The sequence below is a fragment of the Megalops cyprinoides genome, chromosome 25, assembly GCF_013368585.1.
Source record: "Megalops cyprinoides isolate fMegCyp1 chromosome 25, fMegCyp1.pri, whole genome shotgun sequence".
Lineage (NCBI taxonomy): Eukaryota > Metazoa > Chordata > Actinopteri > Elopiformes > Megalopidae > Megalops > Megalops cyprinoides.
Window position 1 is genome coordinate 17656817 of NC_050607.1, and position 12356 is coordinate 17669172.

The 12356-nt window shown below is 45.8% G+C and overlaps 1 protein-coding gene across 1 annotated transcript; it reads left to right on the forward strand.

Moving 5' to 3' along the window:
• Nucleotides 1–82: 82 nt before the first annotated feature.
• cpt1b (carnitine palmitoyltransferase 1B (muscle)) lies at nucleotides 83–11147 on the forward strand. The gene is made up of 19 exons (XM_036519870.1): nucleotides 83–291; nucleotides 1858–2038; nucleotides 2244–2383; nucleotides 2618–2789; nucleotides 2889–2990; nucleotides 3353–3490; nucleotides 3665–3742; nucleotides 4370–4477; nucleotides 5512–5596; nucleotides 6047–6242; nucleotides 6577–6762; nucleotides 6867–6972; nucleotides 7066–7182; nucleotides 7822–7986; nucleotides 8918–9052; nucleotides 9264–9416; nucleotides 9649–9762; nucleotides 9978–10070; nucleotides 10355–11147. The coding sequence occupies exons 2-19, from the start codon at nucleotides 1898–1900 to the stop codon at nucleotides 10439–10441; spliced, it is 2316 nt and encodes a 771-aa protein (XP_036375763.1). The 5' UTR covers nucleotides 83–291; nucleotides 1858–1897; the 3' UTR covers nucleotides 10442–11147.
• The last annotated feature ends 1209 nt before the right edge of the window (nucleotides 11148–12356 follow it).

Consider the following 12356-nt stretch of genomic DNA (forward strand, 5'->3'; position numbering starts at 1 on the left):
CAGCATTGGCTGGTGTCGGGTTACACACAGAGAGCAGGGCAGGTTCTGCACAGGGACCGAGCGAGAGAGAGGGAGGGAGGGAAGGAGAGAGAGACTGAGAGAGAGAGAGAGTGTTCACAGGGTTCACTCTCAGTACCTAAGGGAAACAGTTTGAAGGACACTGAAGTCACAGAGCTTCACAGACACTAAACGCTAAACCAGCTCTGCCCTGGAGAGCCTCCAGCCCTGAGAAAGTCTACCCTTCACACTACTCTACCTTGGGGTGCTACACTCATATCCAAGGACACCGAGGTATGGCATCTTCACACAAGGGCTGACTTTGCTTTCAGTCTTGCTGTATTTCTCCGTTGCATCTTCAAATGTATTATTCTCTTGCCAGTTTGCTGCCATGTGATTTGTCAGTCTTTACAAAGTGTATCATGCCTTTCCAAAAGCAAGTGTTTATTTGAAGCTACATGCAGTGGTAGGCATGGTTGACATGGGTTTTACTACTAGTTCTTGGTGGGTTGCAGTTCTGACTCTGCTTCACAAATGTTTATTTATGCCATTAATATTCCATCTAAATGCTCTTTTACCTCAATAATTAGGTCTTCTAGAATATTTACCTTCAGACATCAAGACCTATCTATAATAACACTTAGGATAGACTATGCCTCTCAGATTACGTAACACATCTTAATGAACCCCATAACCCATGGTGATGCATTACAGGTTTCTAAAGAAGCAATGGCAGTTACTCAAACCTGATCACATATGGTTTATTATCTTCATTCATCTTAGTGCTAAATCGTATTACTTGTGTATCACAACAATTGGACACATGGACTTGCCACAAAGCATTAAATGTAGAACTGACTGTAGATATCCTTAATCTAATCTGCAATGTTAACATGAGTGTAATACACCATTTAGAAACGTATGGCAAAATGAGTGTATAAATCAGGAAAGGTCAGTTGATATAAAGCAAAACAATCCCCCAAAGCAGTCCGTTTTGATTACATTTAGATTGCTAATAAGAGTTTCCTTACATGTACTTCAGAGTAATTCACGTGTTCTTCTGCAGCCTAGTGTTTATATTTATAAGTTGTCCTGCGTCATGGGTCACGCTGTGTTCACCATTACACCGCTATATCTGGCGCTTCAACTTTGTCCTACTTCGCCAGGAGACTCTGGTCACATGATAAGGTGGAAAATGTCATTCAAGCTTGACTTGCCTCAGTACGATATGGCACTCCGTGACCTCCAAACAGACGATATTGCAAATAAAAAGCAAATACATTGGAATATATTTTATTTATAAGTATAAAGATTGCTTCTCTGTACATCATGTACTTCTGTTTATCGTTGTCTTCCTCGGGTCATTCTGCTACATAAACGTTCAATAATTAGCTAACGTTACTATTGCTGGGTAATCAATTGATTGGTATCTTAAAATGAGCCAACTCGGGTAATGTTAGAGCTAAGTTACCACAGTAGCAAACAGGCTGGTTATTTTATTCGCTGCAAGTATTCACTACAGTTCATACCCTCCCCAACTCTCCAGTTAACCTTCCCGATCTAATATTTAATTATACAAAAGAGAGATTTTATTGTCAGCCCATCCATATACAGTAACGTTTCCCTGGGACCCATGGTGCTACATTCAGACAGTGAAGGACGAAGACAACGTAAGCTAACTCATTTATTGGAGCGACATTGCATTTTAGACATTTTTCAAACGGCTAACGTTCGCTGATTTGTCATAGCAGCTTCGGTTTATTTGTCGGTTGAAAAGTGTTTCCCGCGCGAGGACGCCGGTGGAATTTGAAAGGATACCGGATGTTCATTCGGTGAAACCTTTGGCTTTTTCTGTTTTAGGACTTTCTTTTTTGACCGAGTAAAAAAAAAAGCCTGAGCGATGGCGGAGGCTCACCAGGCGGTGGGCTTTCAGTTCACCGTCACCCCCGACGGGATCGACCTTCACCTGAGCCGGGAGGTGCTCAAGCACATTTACCTGGCGGGAGTGACGTCATGGAGGAAGCGGGCAATTCGGTTCAAGGTGAATTAACGTTAGCTAGCCACCTAGCTTGCTAACCGGTTTAAATACCCACTGTGGTAGCCCTTATCTGTTTTGTGATGCTTATTTCTTAAAAAAAAAGAGGGAGAGAGAACTAAGTATGATCACACTCATTTCTGTCTTGTCCCCATACCTTCTGATAAAACCGATCCACGTTGTATGACAAGCAAATGCTCTTTCGTTTTAGAACGGCATCCTTACTGGGGTTTACCCTGCCAGTCCGTCGAGCTGGCTGATCGTTGTGGTGGCGATAATGAGCACCATGTACGCCAGGATAGACCCCTCTATGGGCATGATCGACAGCATCAAACAAACCCTGCCTGTAAGGTTAGTCAAGTGAACACCCCGGAAATCCAAATCAACGCTACACCAATACTGTCAGCTACACATGCACAAAAATATCTAAAATAAGATACTGTGTTAAAAATGTTAAGGAAGTGTATTGGCTATCTTAGCAAGCTAATGATAGCAAATTGCAACAGTGTATACCTGGGTGCAGTGTCTCCATAAAGCACCTATACACCCTTATAGAAATTTAATGTGCCACATTTGCCTTTGCAGTGACTATCTGACAGTACAGACTCAGACAATCGTCAGCGCCATACTGTTTGCCACAGGCCTGTGGCTTTCCCTCATCTTCGTCCTGCGGTATACCCTCAAAGTACTGCTGGCCTACCACGGCTGGATCTTCGAACCTCACGGCCATGTGAGCTGCTCCACCAGGCTGTGGATGGTAGGTCCTTCAGTCACATACTGATGCATTCTTTCACCTGAAATCCAACTGTCAAACTATAAAAGCAGGTTTAACATGACAGTGTGCTGTCTGTGTCAGAGGCTTGTGAAGATGTTCTCTGGACGAAGGCCTCTGCTCTACAGCTTCCAGTCATCCCTACCCAGACTGCCAGTTCCCAGAGTGAGCGATACCATTAAAAGGGTGAGATGCCACTTGTGCAAAACTGGGGTTTTCCTCAAGGAATGTACCATGAAACGGGTTTAAAGTTGTAGTACACATTTATCTGGCTCCTGATTGATTCATCATAAATTTGCTCCTCTTGACCTGCAAAACACAGCCCTCCACTTCATTAAAGCTCTGCTCAAGATCATTGCTTAGTATTTGTAAGGCTTTGGGGAAACGGATGTTCACTGCCAGTCAGGATCCACATATTTTCCATAGGTATATGTTACACAGAGTATATGCATTTGCTGTTTCAAGGTATTTGACAGTATTGTTTAGGTGTTACTCCTCTGTTTTCTGACATCAGCACTGAAATTCTGGAATATTTCTTTTCCTTGCAGTACCTGGAGTCTGTGCGCCCTCTACTGGACGATGAGCAGTACAAACAAATGGAGATTGTTGCCAATGATTTCAAAAAGACGCTTGCCCCAAAGCTACAGCGATACCTGGTTCTGAAGTCCTGGTGGGCAACAAATTATGTAGGTATACCCTTAGAAACAGGAGCAACACCTTGAATGTTATAAGCTCCTTTGCTCATAAACTGAGCTCTGGCATGAAGAGCACCCAATTTGATAGTGGACTGAAGAGTCTCGTAAATCAAAGGGATCCAATAAAACGGGCTGTTGAAATAATGAGCTTCTGTGTGCCAACAGGTGAGTGACTGGTGGGAGGAATACATTTACCTGAGGAGCAGAAGTCCCATCATGGTCAATAGTAACTTCTATGTTATGGTAAGTATTGATCTACAGACCCTGATTATAAACACTACTCGGATTGATTTGCTTAGCACACACTAATCCAGGGTGTCATATATAGCTCGTACGTGTCGTGTTATCCTTTTATACGGCTGATTATAAACTGAACCAGTGTATTTTAAGATCTTTGCTCAGGGATACAGCAGCACAATGACAGAATCAACCCTGAAACATTAAGATTAAAGGCCCAATGTCTAAAACACCTTGACCCAGAACTCTCCAGCAAATCCTAAATTCAGGGAATTTCGTTATATCAGTGAGTCTTATGTATTCAAATGTATGACATTGCATTGACATATTTACATTTTATGCTTTTGACCAAAAAAGTATACTAAACCATAATGCTTCAGAATTAGTGATAGTGAAAAGGCATGGAAACTAATGGCAAGAAAAATTGTGGGTATTGGCACAGTGTGGTTTATTGGTTAAAACTATTCTGAATATTGATCAGGGACATATCTGCAGACATTTTAGTGACAACAGAATGCAGTGTTTGCAATGAATGAATCTTGATGAGTGCCACTGTTTGGAGGTGCTGTAAGAATGTTTCAGTGTGATGTGATTGGTCAGGACACACGCGCTCCCTCTCTCTCCTCCCTGTAGGATCTGCTGTACGTGACGCCCACCCACCGGCAGGCCGCCAGGGCGGGGAACGCCGTCCACGCCATGCTGCAGTACCGCCGCAAGCTGGAGCGCGGGGAGCTTGCGCCGGTAACCTCCCCCCCCCATAATTCAACTGTCTCACACCTCACTCCTTCCTAACGCACACACCCAAACGTTACGCTCCTCTCCCCACAGCCCACAAATCCAGACGTCCTTTTTTATCGGTATACTCTATGTGCTAGTGGTGTCTCCCCCCTCTTGTAACATAATAGGATAAATGCTCACTTTACTGTTTTTTGGCAGCACAGGACACTGTCCTTTCGCTTGGCCCAGAGTACGTGTTCAGTCCCCTCACCGCAAGAGGAGCTGCAGTGTCACATAATCTCACACACACACACACACACACACACACTCTCCCCCAGGCTCTGCTGCCCCCCACCAGCAGCACTCCCATCGATAGCGCCGCTGCCGTTGTGGCGTGGCTCAGTGCTAATTGGTACCTCGCTGTGTATCGATCTGTAAATTCAATCTGGCAGTATCTCGCCCCGACAGTCCCGGTGACACCCTGGGCTTATTAACCTTTCACGCTGGATGATCCTAATGACAATGGCGGGCACAGTAAACAGGAGCGCGAGAGAGACACAAGGACGAGTGTGCCGCAAAATAAACGCTCGCTTTGTGTTTTCTTTTCAGGCAGTAACGTTGGGGAAGAAAAAAAACTTGATGTACTGCAATACAGAGTTTATTTACGCATCTGAAGTAGGGACGGCAAGTCAATAATTCAGTAATATATTAAAAACCCCTGCAAATGGGAATGGGGAAAAAAAACCCCATCAATAACAGAGTTGTATAATTAGTGCTGAAGAGGCAGTTTTGAGCAGAATTCCTAATGCGCCGGGTCCGGCTTTATTACCCTCCTGTGATAGACAGGACCTTGCAGTTTGAAGGAAATACAGATCGAGGTGCTGACTCATCATCTCAAAAGCTGTTTCTCTCTCGCTCTCTGCGTCTCTGTGCCTCTCTCTCCCCCTCTTCTTCCACTTCCTCTCTCCCTCTCTGCCCTTCTCTGTCCCTTCCTCCCGCTCACTGCCTCTGTCTATATCCCGCCACTCTCTCACCTCTCTTCCTCTCTCTCGCTTCAGCTGAGAGCTCTCGGGGTAGTGCCTATGTGCTCCTACCAGATGGAGAGAATGTTCAACACTACCAGGATCCCTGGCATTGAGACAGGTAACAACGCTAACAACTTCAAGACTCCAAAACCCACAATTCCACAGTCTATTACTCTTATTTCCAAGTGTGGAAGACTCTTATTCAACAGGGGCAGTCACTCTAGTTAGCAACAGCTGTACAAGAAGTAATATATTAGCCCCTCCTTTGGTCTTCATGCAGGACTGCAAGCACTATTGCCAGTTATGGATATATTTAGTGATATTATTTCCAGTTCCATTGTTTGGATACTGCCATTATGCTGTCTCCATGAGGACATAAGAAGTTTAATGACAAGAAAAACCCATTCAGCCCAGCTAGGCTTGTCATCTGCCTAGAGTGTATCTAGCACTATATCAAACCTAGTCTTGAGGGTCTGCTTCCTCTAACACTGTGACTGAAAAAATGCCTCCTAAATTACGCGTGAAAAGCACCTCTGATTTACCGTCCCTCTGTCCTGGTTGTGCTCAGATTTCGTGCAGCACCTGAAGGACCGCAAGCACCTGGTGGTGTACCACAAGGGCCGCTTCTTCAGGGTGGGGCTTTACTATGGGGGGCGGCACCTGTGGCCTGGGGAGCTGGAGACCCAGTTCCAGAGGATCCTGGACGACCCGTCCGAGCCGCAGCCCGGGGAGCTGAAGCTGGCCGCGCTGACCGCCGGAGAGAGGTGGGGGGCAGCGTAGCATGGTGATTAAGGAGCAGGACTCATAACCGAAAGGTTGCTGGTTCGATTCCCCACTGGGGCACTGCTGCTGTACCCTTGGGCAAGGCACTTAACTCACAGTTACCTCAGTAAATATCCAGCTGTATAAATGGATAATATTGTTAAAAACAAAAAAAAAAGAAACTGTAAATAATGTAAGTCACTCTGGATAAGAGTGTCTGCTTAATGCTGTTAATGATATGAAATGTAATGGCTCTGCTTATTGCATGATCCAGATTCCAGGCGATGTCCTCAGCCCCCCCCCCCATATAATTAACCCCCCCGACCCTTTTTCCAGGGTCCCCTGGGCCAGGGCGCGGCTGAAGTACTTCAGCCAGGGCGTAAACAGGGCGTCCCTGGAGGCCATCGAGACGGCGGCGTTCTTCCTCACCCTGGACGACGAGGCGCACGGGTACGACCCGGAGAAGCTCCGATCCCTGGACCTGTACGCCAAGTCCCTGCTCCACGGGAAGTGCTACGACAGGTAGGGGACAGATCCCCGCATTAAAACAACAGGAACGAGACGGTCAGTTACACACTGCCGGAGTATGAGTACCAGTGTTTAACACACACGCACCCCTCTCTCAGGTGGTTTGATAAGTCCTTCAACCTGATAGCCTATAAGAACGGGAAACTGGGCCTGAATGCGGAGCACTCCTGGGCCGACGCCCCTATTGTGGGTCACATGTGGGAGGTAAGGCTGTACAAAGGAAGAAGAGTGGAAGAAAATGCAATTCAGAACACTGGGTTGTTTGTGCTGATGCTAACATACTTGTATTTGTTTCAGTATGTTTTGGCCACTGACTGTTTCCACTGGGGCTACACCGAAGACGGACACTGCAGGGGGGACGTGAACAAGGACCTTCTTCCTCCCACTAAACTGCAGTGGGACATTCCCCCACAGGTATGCGCAGTACAAGTAGTGACCCCGGATCAGTGTCAGAATTTTGCACAAACCTAGTGGGGTTTAGATGAGGGGAGGGAAAGCTGATCCTGGATCAGCCGGGGAAGAAGGCTGCGGCTGAAGTCCCAGACCCAGACCGCGTAAGAGAGACTTGACAAGGCAAGGTTACCACGGAGACTGCTGCTGCCTGCCAGAGAACACGCCCCCGCACCACTGGCAGCGGTGTCTGTGCAAAATATGCTGCGTCAGGGTCGGTCAGCCACGCACACTCAGCACAGCTCATAAAAGCAGAGGGAGCTTGCGGTGTGACCGTGGCGAAACAGCCCCTGAACCACCGCATGCTAGACTAATGCCATCAAATGATAACATCAGAGCGACTCCAGCTCTCAATAACAAACTCGCGCCACACGCCGGTGGCTCACACGCCATTCTCATTTCGTCTGAAGCCGGAGGAGACAGAAGCATGAAATGGGGAAAGCAACGTTGCATTAGATTTATTATTAAAACACGAGGCCAGTTCGCTGTGTACTTTTACTGAATCTACACTGTGAGGTAGAGGGATTAGAGAAGGCATTCCCCTTTCGTTAGGACACGTGAAGTTCTCATCCGGGGCCGCCTTTTTCCCACGTCTCCCCGCAGTGCCAGGAGGTTATGGAGAGCTCCTACATTCTGGCCAAGGAGATCGCGGATGACGTGGACTTCCACGGCTGCCTGTTCGATGACTTCGGGAAAGGCCTGATCAAGAAGTGCAGGACGAGCCCGGACGCCTTCATCCAGCTGGCCCTACAGCTGGCTCACTTCAGGGTACGGCTGTAGTGCCCGTGCTCTGAGTTAGCACGTCACAGACAGCCTACACAAAACAACCAACACACACCGAACAGCATTTCACAGAGTCCTTTTCCTAGCAAATCTTAGTACAGTATGAGGCTTTCAGATTTCATGGCAGAAGTATAAATCAATCAAAATAATGTTCACAAAACAGGCAAACGTAGGTTCCTCTAAAGCAAGATGTTACATCTGCTCCTAAAGGCACAATTCACACAGCTCTGAGTTACTGCCACATTTAATGTATTAGATTTGATTGAGCTTTTAAGTGAATACTTACCTGTATTTACCACTCACCATGAGGTAATCTGCAAATCTTTTATGAAAGAAATCTCTTGAGCATGCGTTTGTGCCAACAAAGATGGAAAGGGTTTTATTCAGCATATTTTTATTACCTGCTCCTTAAACAAACTTGGTGCCATCTCAGTGAAGCCTCATTTGTGGTTAAATTACTTCCAGATGTAGGTCCTAAAACAGTGAATTCAATCTAATTAATTTTAATGAAGTCATGTACTGAGTTTTAGTCATTACCTCAAAGGACGCAAATTCTCAAAATCCCTTAAATATATCCCTACAAACATCATCACATCATTTCTTTCATAAAGGATGAACAGCAGGTGCATTTTAAACGCTGTTAATCCCATATCGGCGTTCAATTAAGAGCCCAATCAACGCTGAGTAATTAAGAGCTCAGCTTTAACAAAAACGATCATCCGATGATCATTTATCCGCATCCCCCTAGTTCGGCTGGGCTGCTTTTCTGAGATCAACGCGGTGCAGATCCACAGATCTTCAAATCAGCTGGATGGGTTATTCCACTCAGCACGTCCAGATATTACAAGGGCCAGGGAATCTGCAGAATTGTGACATATGTTATACATTGTCTGATTGCTTTACCTTGATTTATCAGGATAAGGGAGAGTTCTGTTTGACATACGAGTCCTCGATGACGCGGATGTTCAAAGAAGGCAGGACAGAGACCGTCCGCTCTTGCACCAATGAATCCACTGCGTTCGTCCGTGCAATGGAGGACCCTGACAAATCCGTAAGATCAAAGATCACCGCTATATGTAACCACCCAAAGGTTACACAGACTAGGCTTTTTCTCCTCTTTATAGACCAGTCTGCCCTGATTGGATAATCAGTCAAAAATATTTTAAACTCACCCCAGGGCTGGTCTCTTTGTTTGAGAGAGCCACCTGAAATCCAGTATCTTTGTATTGATTCCCTTTGCCTTGCTGTGTTTGTGTGAACAGAATGAAGAGAAGCTCGCGCTGTTCCGCAGAGCAGCGGAGAAGCACCAGCACATGTACCGCCTCGCCATGACCGGCTCGGGCATCGACCGCCACCTCTTCTGCCTCTACATCGTGTCCAAGTATCTGGGCATCGACTCGCCATTCCTCAAGCAGGTGAGCGAGCCGATCACAGAGCGTTTGCGTGTGAGAGAGGCCTGTTAAAAATGGGAGGTACTTACTTTCGTCCTTACCGACTGATGCTGGATCAGAATCATGATCAGAATCATAGTGTAACACTAAATGGTTGGGGTTATGATATTAACAGGGCAGGCTGATCTTGGATCAGATGCCCGGGCCAGCAGTTTGCGTGTTGACTCAGCCTCCCCCCTCCTCCTCCCCCCCACAGGTGCTCTCTGAACCATGGAGGCTCTCCACCAGTCAGACGCCCCAGCAGCAGCTCAACCTGGTCGATTACCAGAAGTTTCCACAATACGTCAGCGCCGGAGGAGGGTTTGGACCGGTGAGTCATCTCTGCACCTCAAGCCTCGGGCAAAATCAGGCATTTAAGTCCAATAATCCACGTTTTTCCCCACATGAATGTAGCTGTTCGTTCATTCTTCAATGTTTCAGTACAGGTGGGGAGTATGACCCCTGCATGCAAAAATCACTGAATCACTGTATTTATCAAGAAGTAAACTGATGCATTCTGGGATTTCCGGTGTGCCCTCTCTTCAGGTGGCTGATGATGGCTATGGTGTTTCTTACATCATCGTGGGAGAGCATCTCGTCACGTTCCACATCTCCAGCAAATTCTCCAGCCCAGAGACGGTGAGGCTGCTGTTCTTGTTATCTGTGCACCCAGTCCCTCTGGGGATGTGTGCGAAATGCATGCTAGCATAATACACAATATCTCCATTGCGGGTGGAGTTTAATAGCCAGCGTGCAAATGCTGTTGATGGGAGACGAAGCTCTGAACTAGCGGTGCCCTCTGCGTTTCAACTGTGATCGGCACGACATTCAAATACTTGTTAGTGCTCCCCCTGTCGAACGCCCTCCTGAATTACAGATGATGACGCGGGTGTTAAGTAATCCTGTCCTGGGCTTGCTTCCAGGACTCCTATCGGTTCGGGCAGAACATTCGCCAGGCCATGCTGGACATCCGAGCTTTATTTAACGTCAAGGAGAAGAAGATGGTATGAAGGATGCTGATATTTTTACACCTCGGCCGCCACCCCTCCCACTTTGGAAAGCGCTGTGATTTTCAGACGACCTTCGCTGAAATCAATGGGGGTAAATTGTAAAGTTAATGTACAGTTGTTATCTTAGAAAGCCCTGTGTTAGAATGCATAGCTTGTCCTAAATGTGGACTAAGATTAGCCTTAGACTCTGACATGTATTCAGACAAATGTCCTACACTTTCAGTATTGTGTTCAGCAGGCTGCAATACTGATCAAATTATTACTTTTTTAATGAATGCATGTCTTTTAAACACCCAAAAAAAGAAGCACAGCTATATAGATGGAGGATATGCAAGGTATAAAAATATAAAAATGACCAAAGGTCAAGACAAAACAAAAATAATTTATGACGAACTTTATATATATATATATAGTGTCAGTTCTTACTTACCATGTACTTAGTGTAATTAGTGAAAAAGCTTGTGTAAATATTTCTACATATTTAAGGTTAATAATTTTAAGTTATGTTAAAAATGTTAAACTGTAAATGCAAACTTGTTGCGACTGACTTGTATATACATTAACAGTGTGTGGACTCTAATGTGAGCAAGAATGTATCCCTCTTGTCCCCCGTCCCACTCCCATCAGCCACCACTGTCCACTGTCTTTTGCAGAGTTAAGAGAAACACTGACTGTGTATCTGAGAATTATCTGAAATAAAATGTGAAAGCACTGGGTACGTTAACAGTGAGCTGCCTTTACTGGGGAGGCAGAGAGAGCAGTGTGAACCTGTTGGGCAACGTCATGACTACTGCACCAGTTCCCCTGACCGCATCACTTTGCCGCTCTTTAAATCAAGCAGGCGCTTCCCTTCCTTTAGAAGCCCCTCTCCTTGCTCCCTCCGTAGCCTGCGTCCCCACAGCTGCGCAGAGACTGAGGCTGGGAATAAGTACAGCGGCTGGATCCATGCAGCATCCGCAGTGCAGCAACGTCCGCGCAACGCGGCCGCAACAGTACAACAACGTTTCCGACACAGAGCATCCCAAGTGTATTCTACAGTCACAGCACGCTCTCCTGTGTATAGGTTACCCGTTTGTAACTCTGGTAAAGACCAGAGAAAGCACTCCTGTCGCAGAGGACCTGGTTTGAACGGAGTTGGGTTAATGCCACACGTATGCATAATGCTTTCGAAAATTTAAAAAGGAATGATCATGACTCCCCAAATGCCCTTTGGTACAAAAAGACAAATACATCTCTAATACAAGAGTCATAAAAAATTATATATTTATTGGGGTGTTACCATAAGCTGCGATGTTGACATGATGAACAAGAGAACTGTTCTGCAAACGGGAAGAAACCCAACAGGGGTACTAAATACTGATGCGCTTATGGAAACAAAAAGAGTAGCCTAGATAGCGCTATACAAAATATAAAATTATCACTACTGACCACAGAACAGGTTTTTACTGATTATATTTCAAATTATTTGAGCATTTTTATATCTCAAACAGTAAGTGTATTATACAGTAACTGCTTCATTGGCCATTACATTCTCTGCCATACAACTACGGACCAGAATCAGCAGCGTTTCTCCTCGAAAAAGGTACGGTAAATACATACACATCGCGCAAGAACACAGTAAGTTACGATAGCCGGTGGACAGTAGTCCCGTCCCTCGTGTCATTTTCTCCTTTTTGTTGATGGTGCTGCCATGCAACATCAGCGCTTCTAATTGATTTTTGAATTTTGGGGTGGTTGGTGGGGGGGGGGCATTGTACAAAATAATGCAAAAAAAAAAAATCTGAAACAACATGCAACCCTTATACCCCACCTTCTCTTAAGCTTAAGTTTCCTTTCATCTTTCAAGGCATCTGTTACAGCTTTTACAACGACTCCTAGACTTTATATGTACACATAGTGACCGGACAAACCGAAA

Bases quoted from the DNA above. Each gene is read 5' to 3' on its own strand.
- cpt1b (XM_036519870.1), top strand. From the start codon at position 1,898: ATGGCGGAGGCTCACCAGGCGGTGGGCTTTCAGTTCACCGTCACCCCC. The intron at 2,790-2,888 runs GTAGGTCCTTCA...TGTCTGTGTCAG, and splicing joins GCTCCACCAGGCTGTGGATG to AGGCTTGTGAAGATGTTCTC. The intron at 7,183-7,821 runs GTATGCGCAGTA...GTCTCCCCGCAG, and splicing joins AGTGGGACATTCCCCCACAG to TGCCAGGAGGTTATGGAGAG.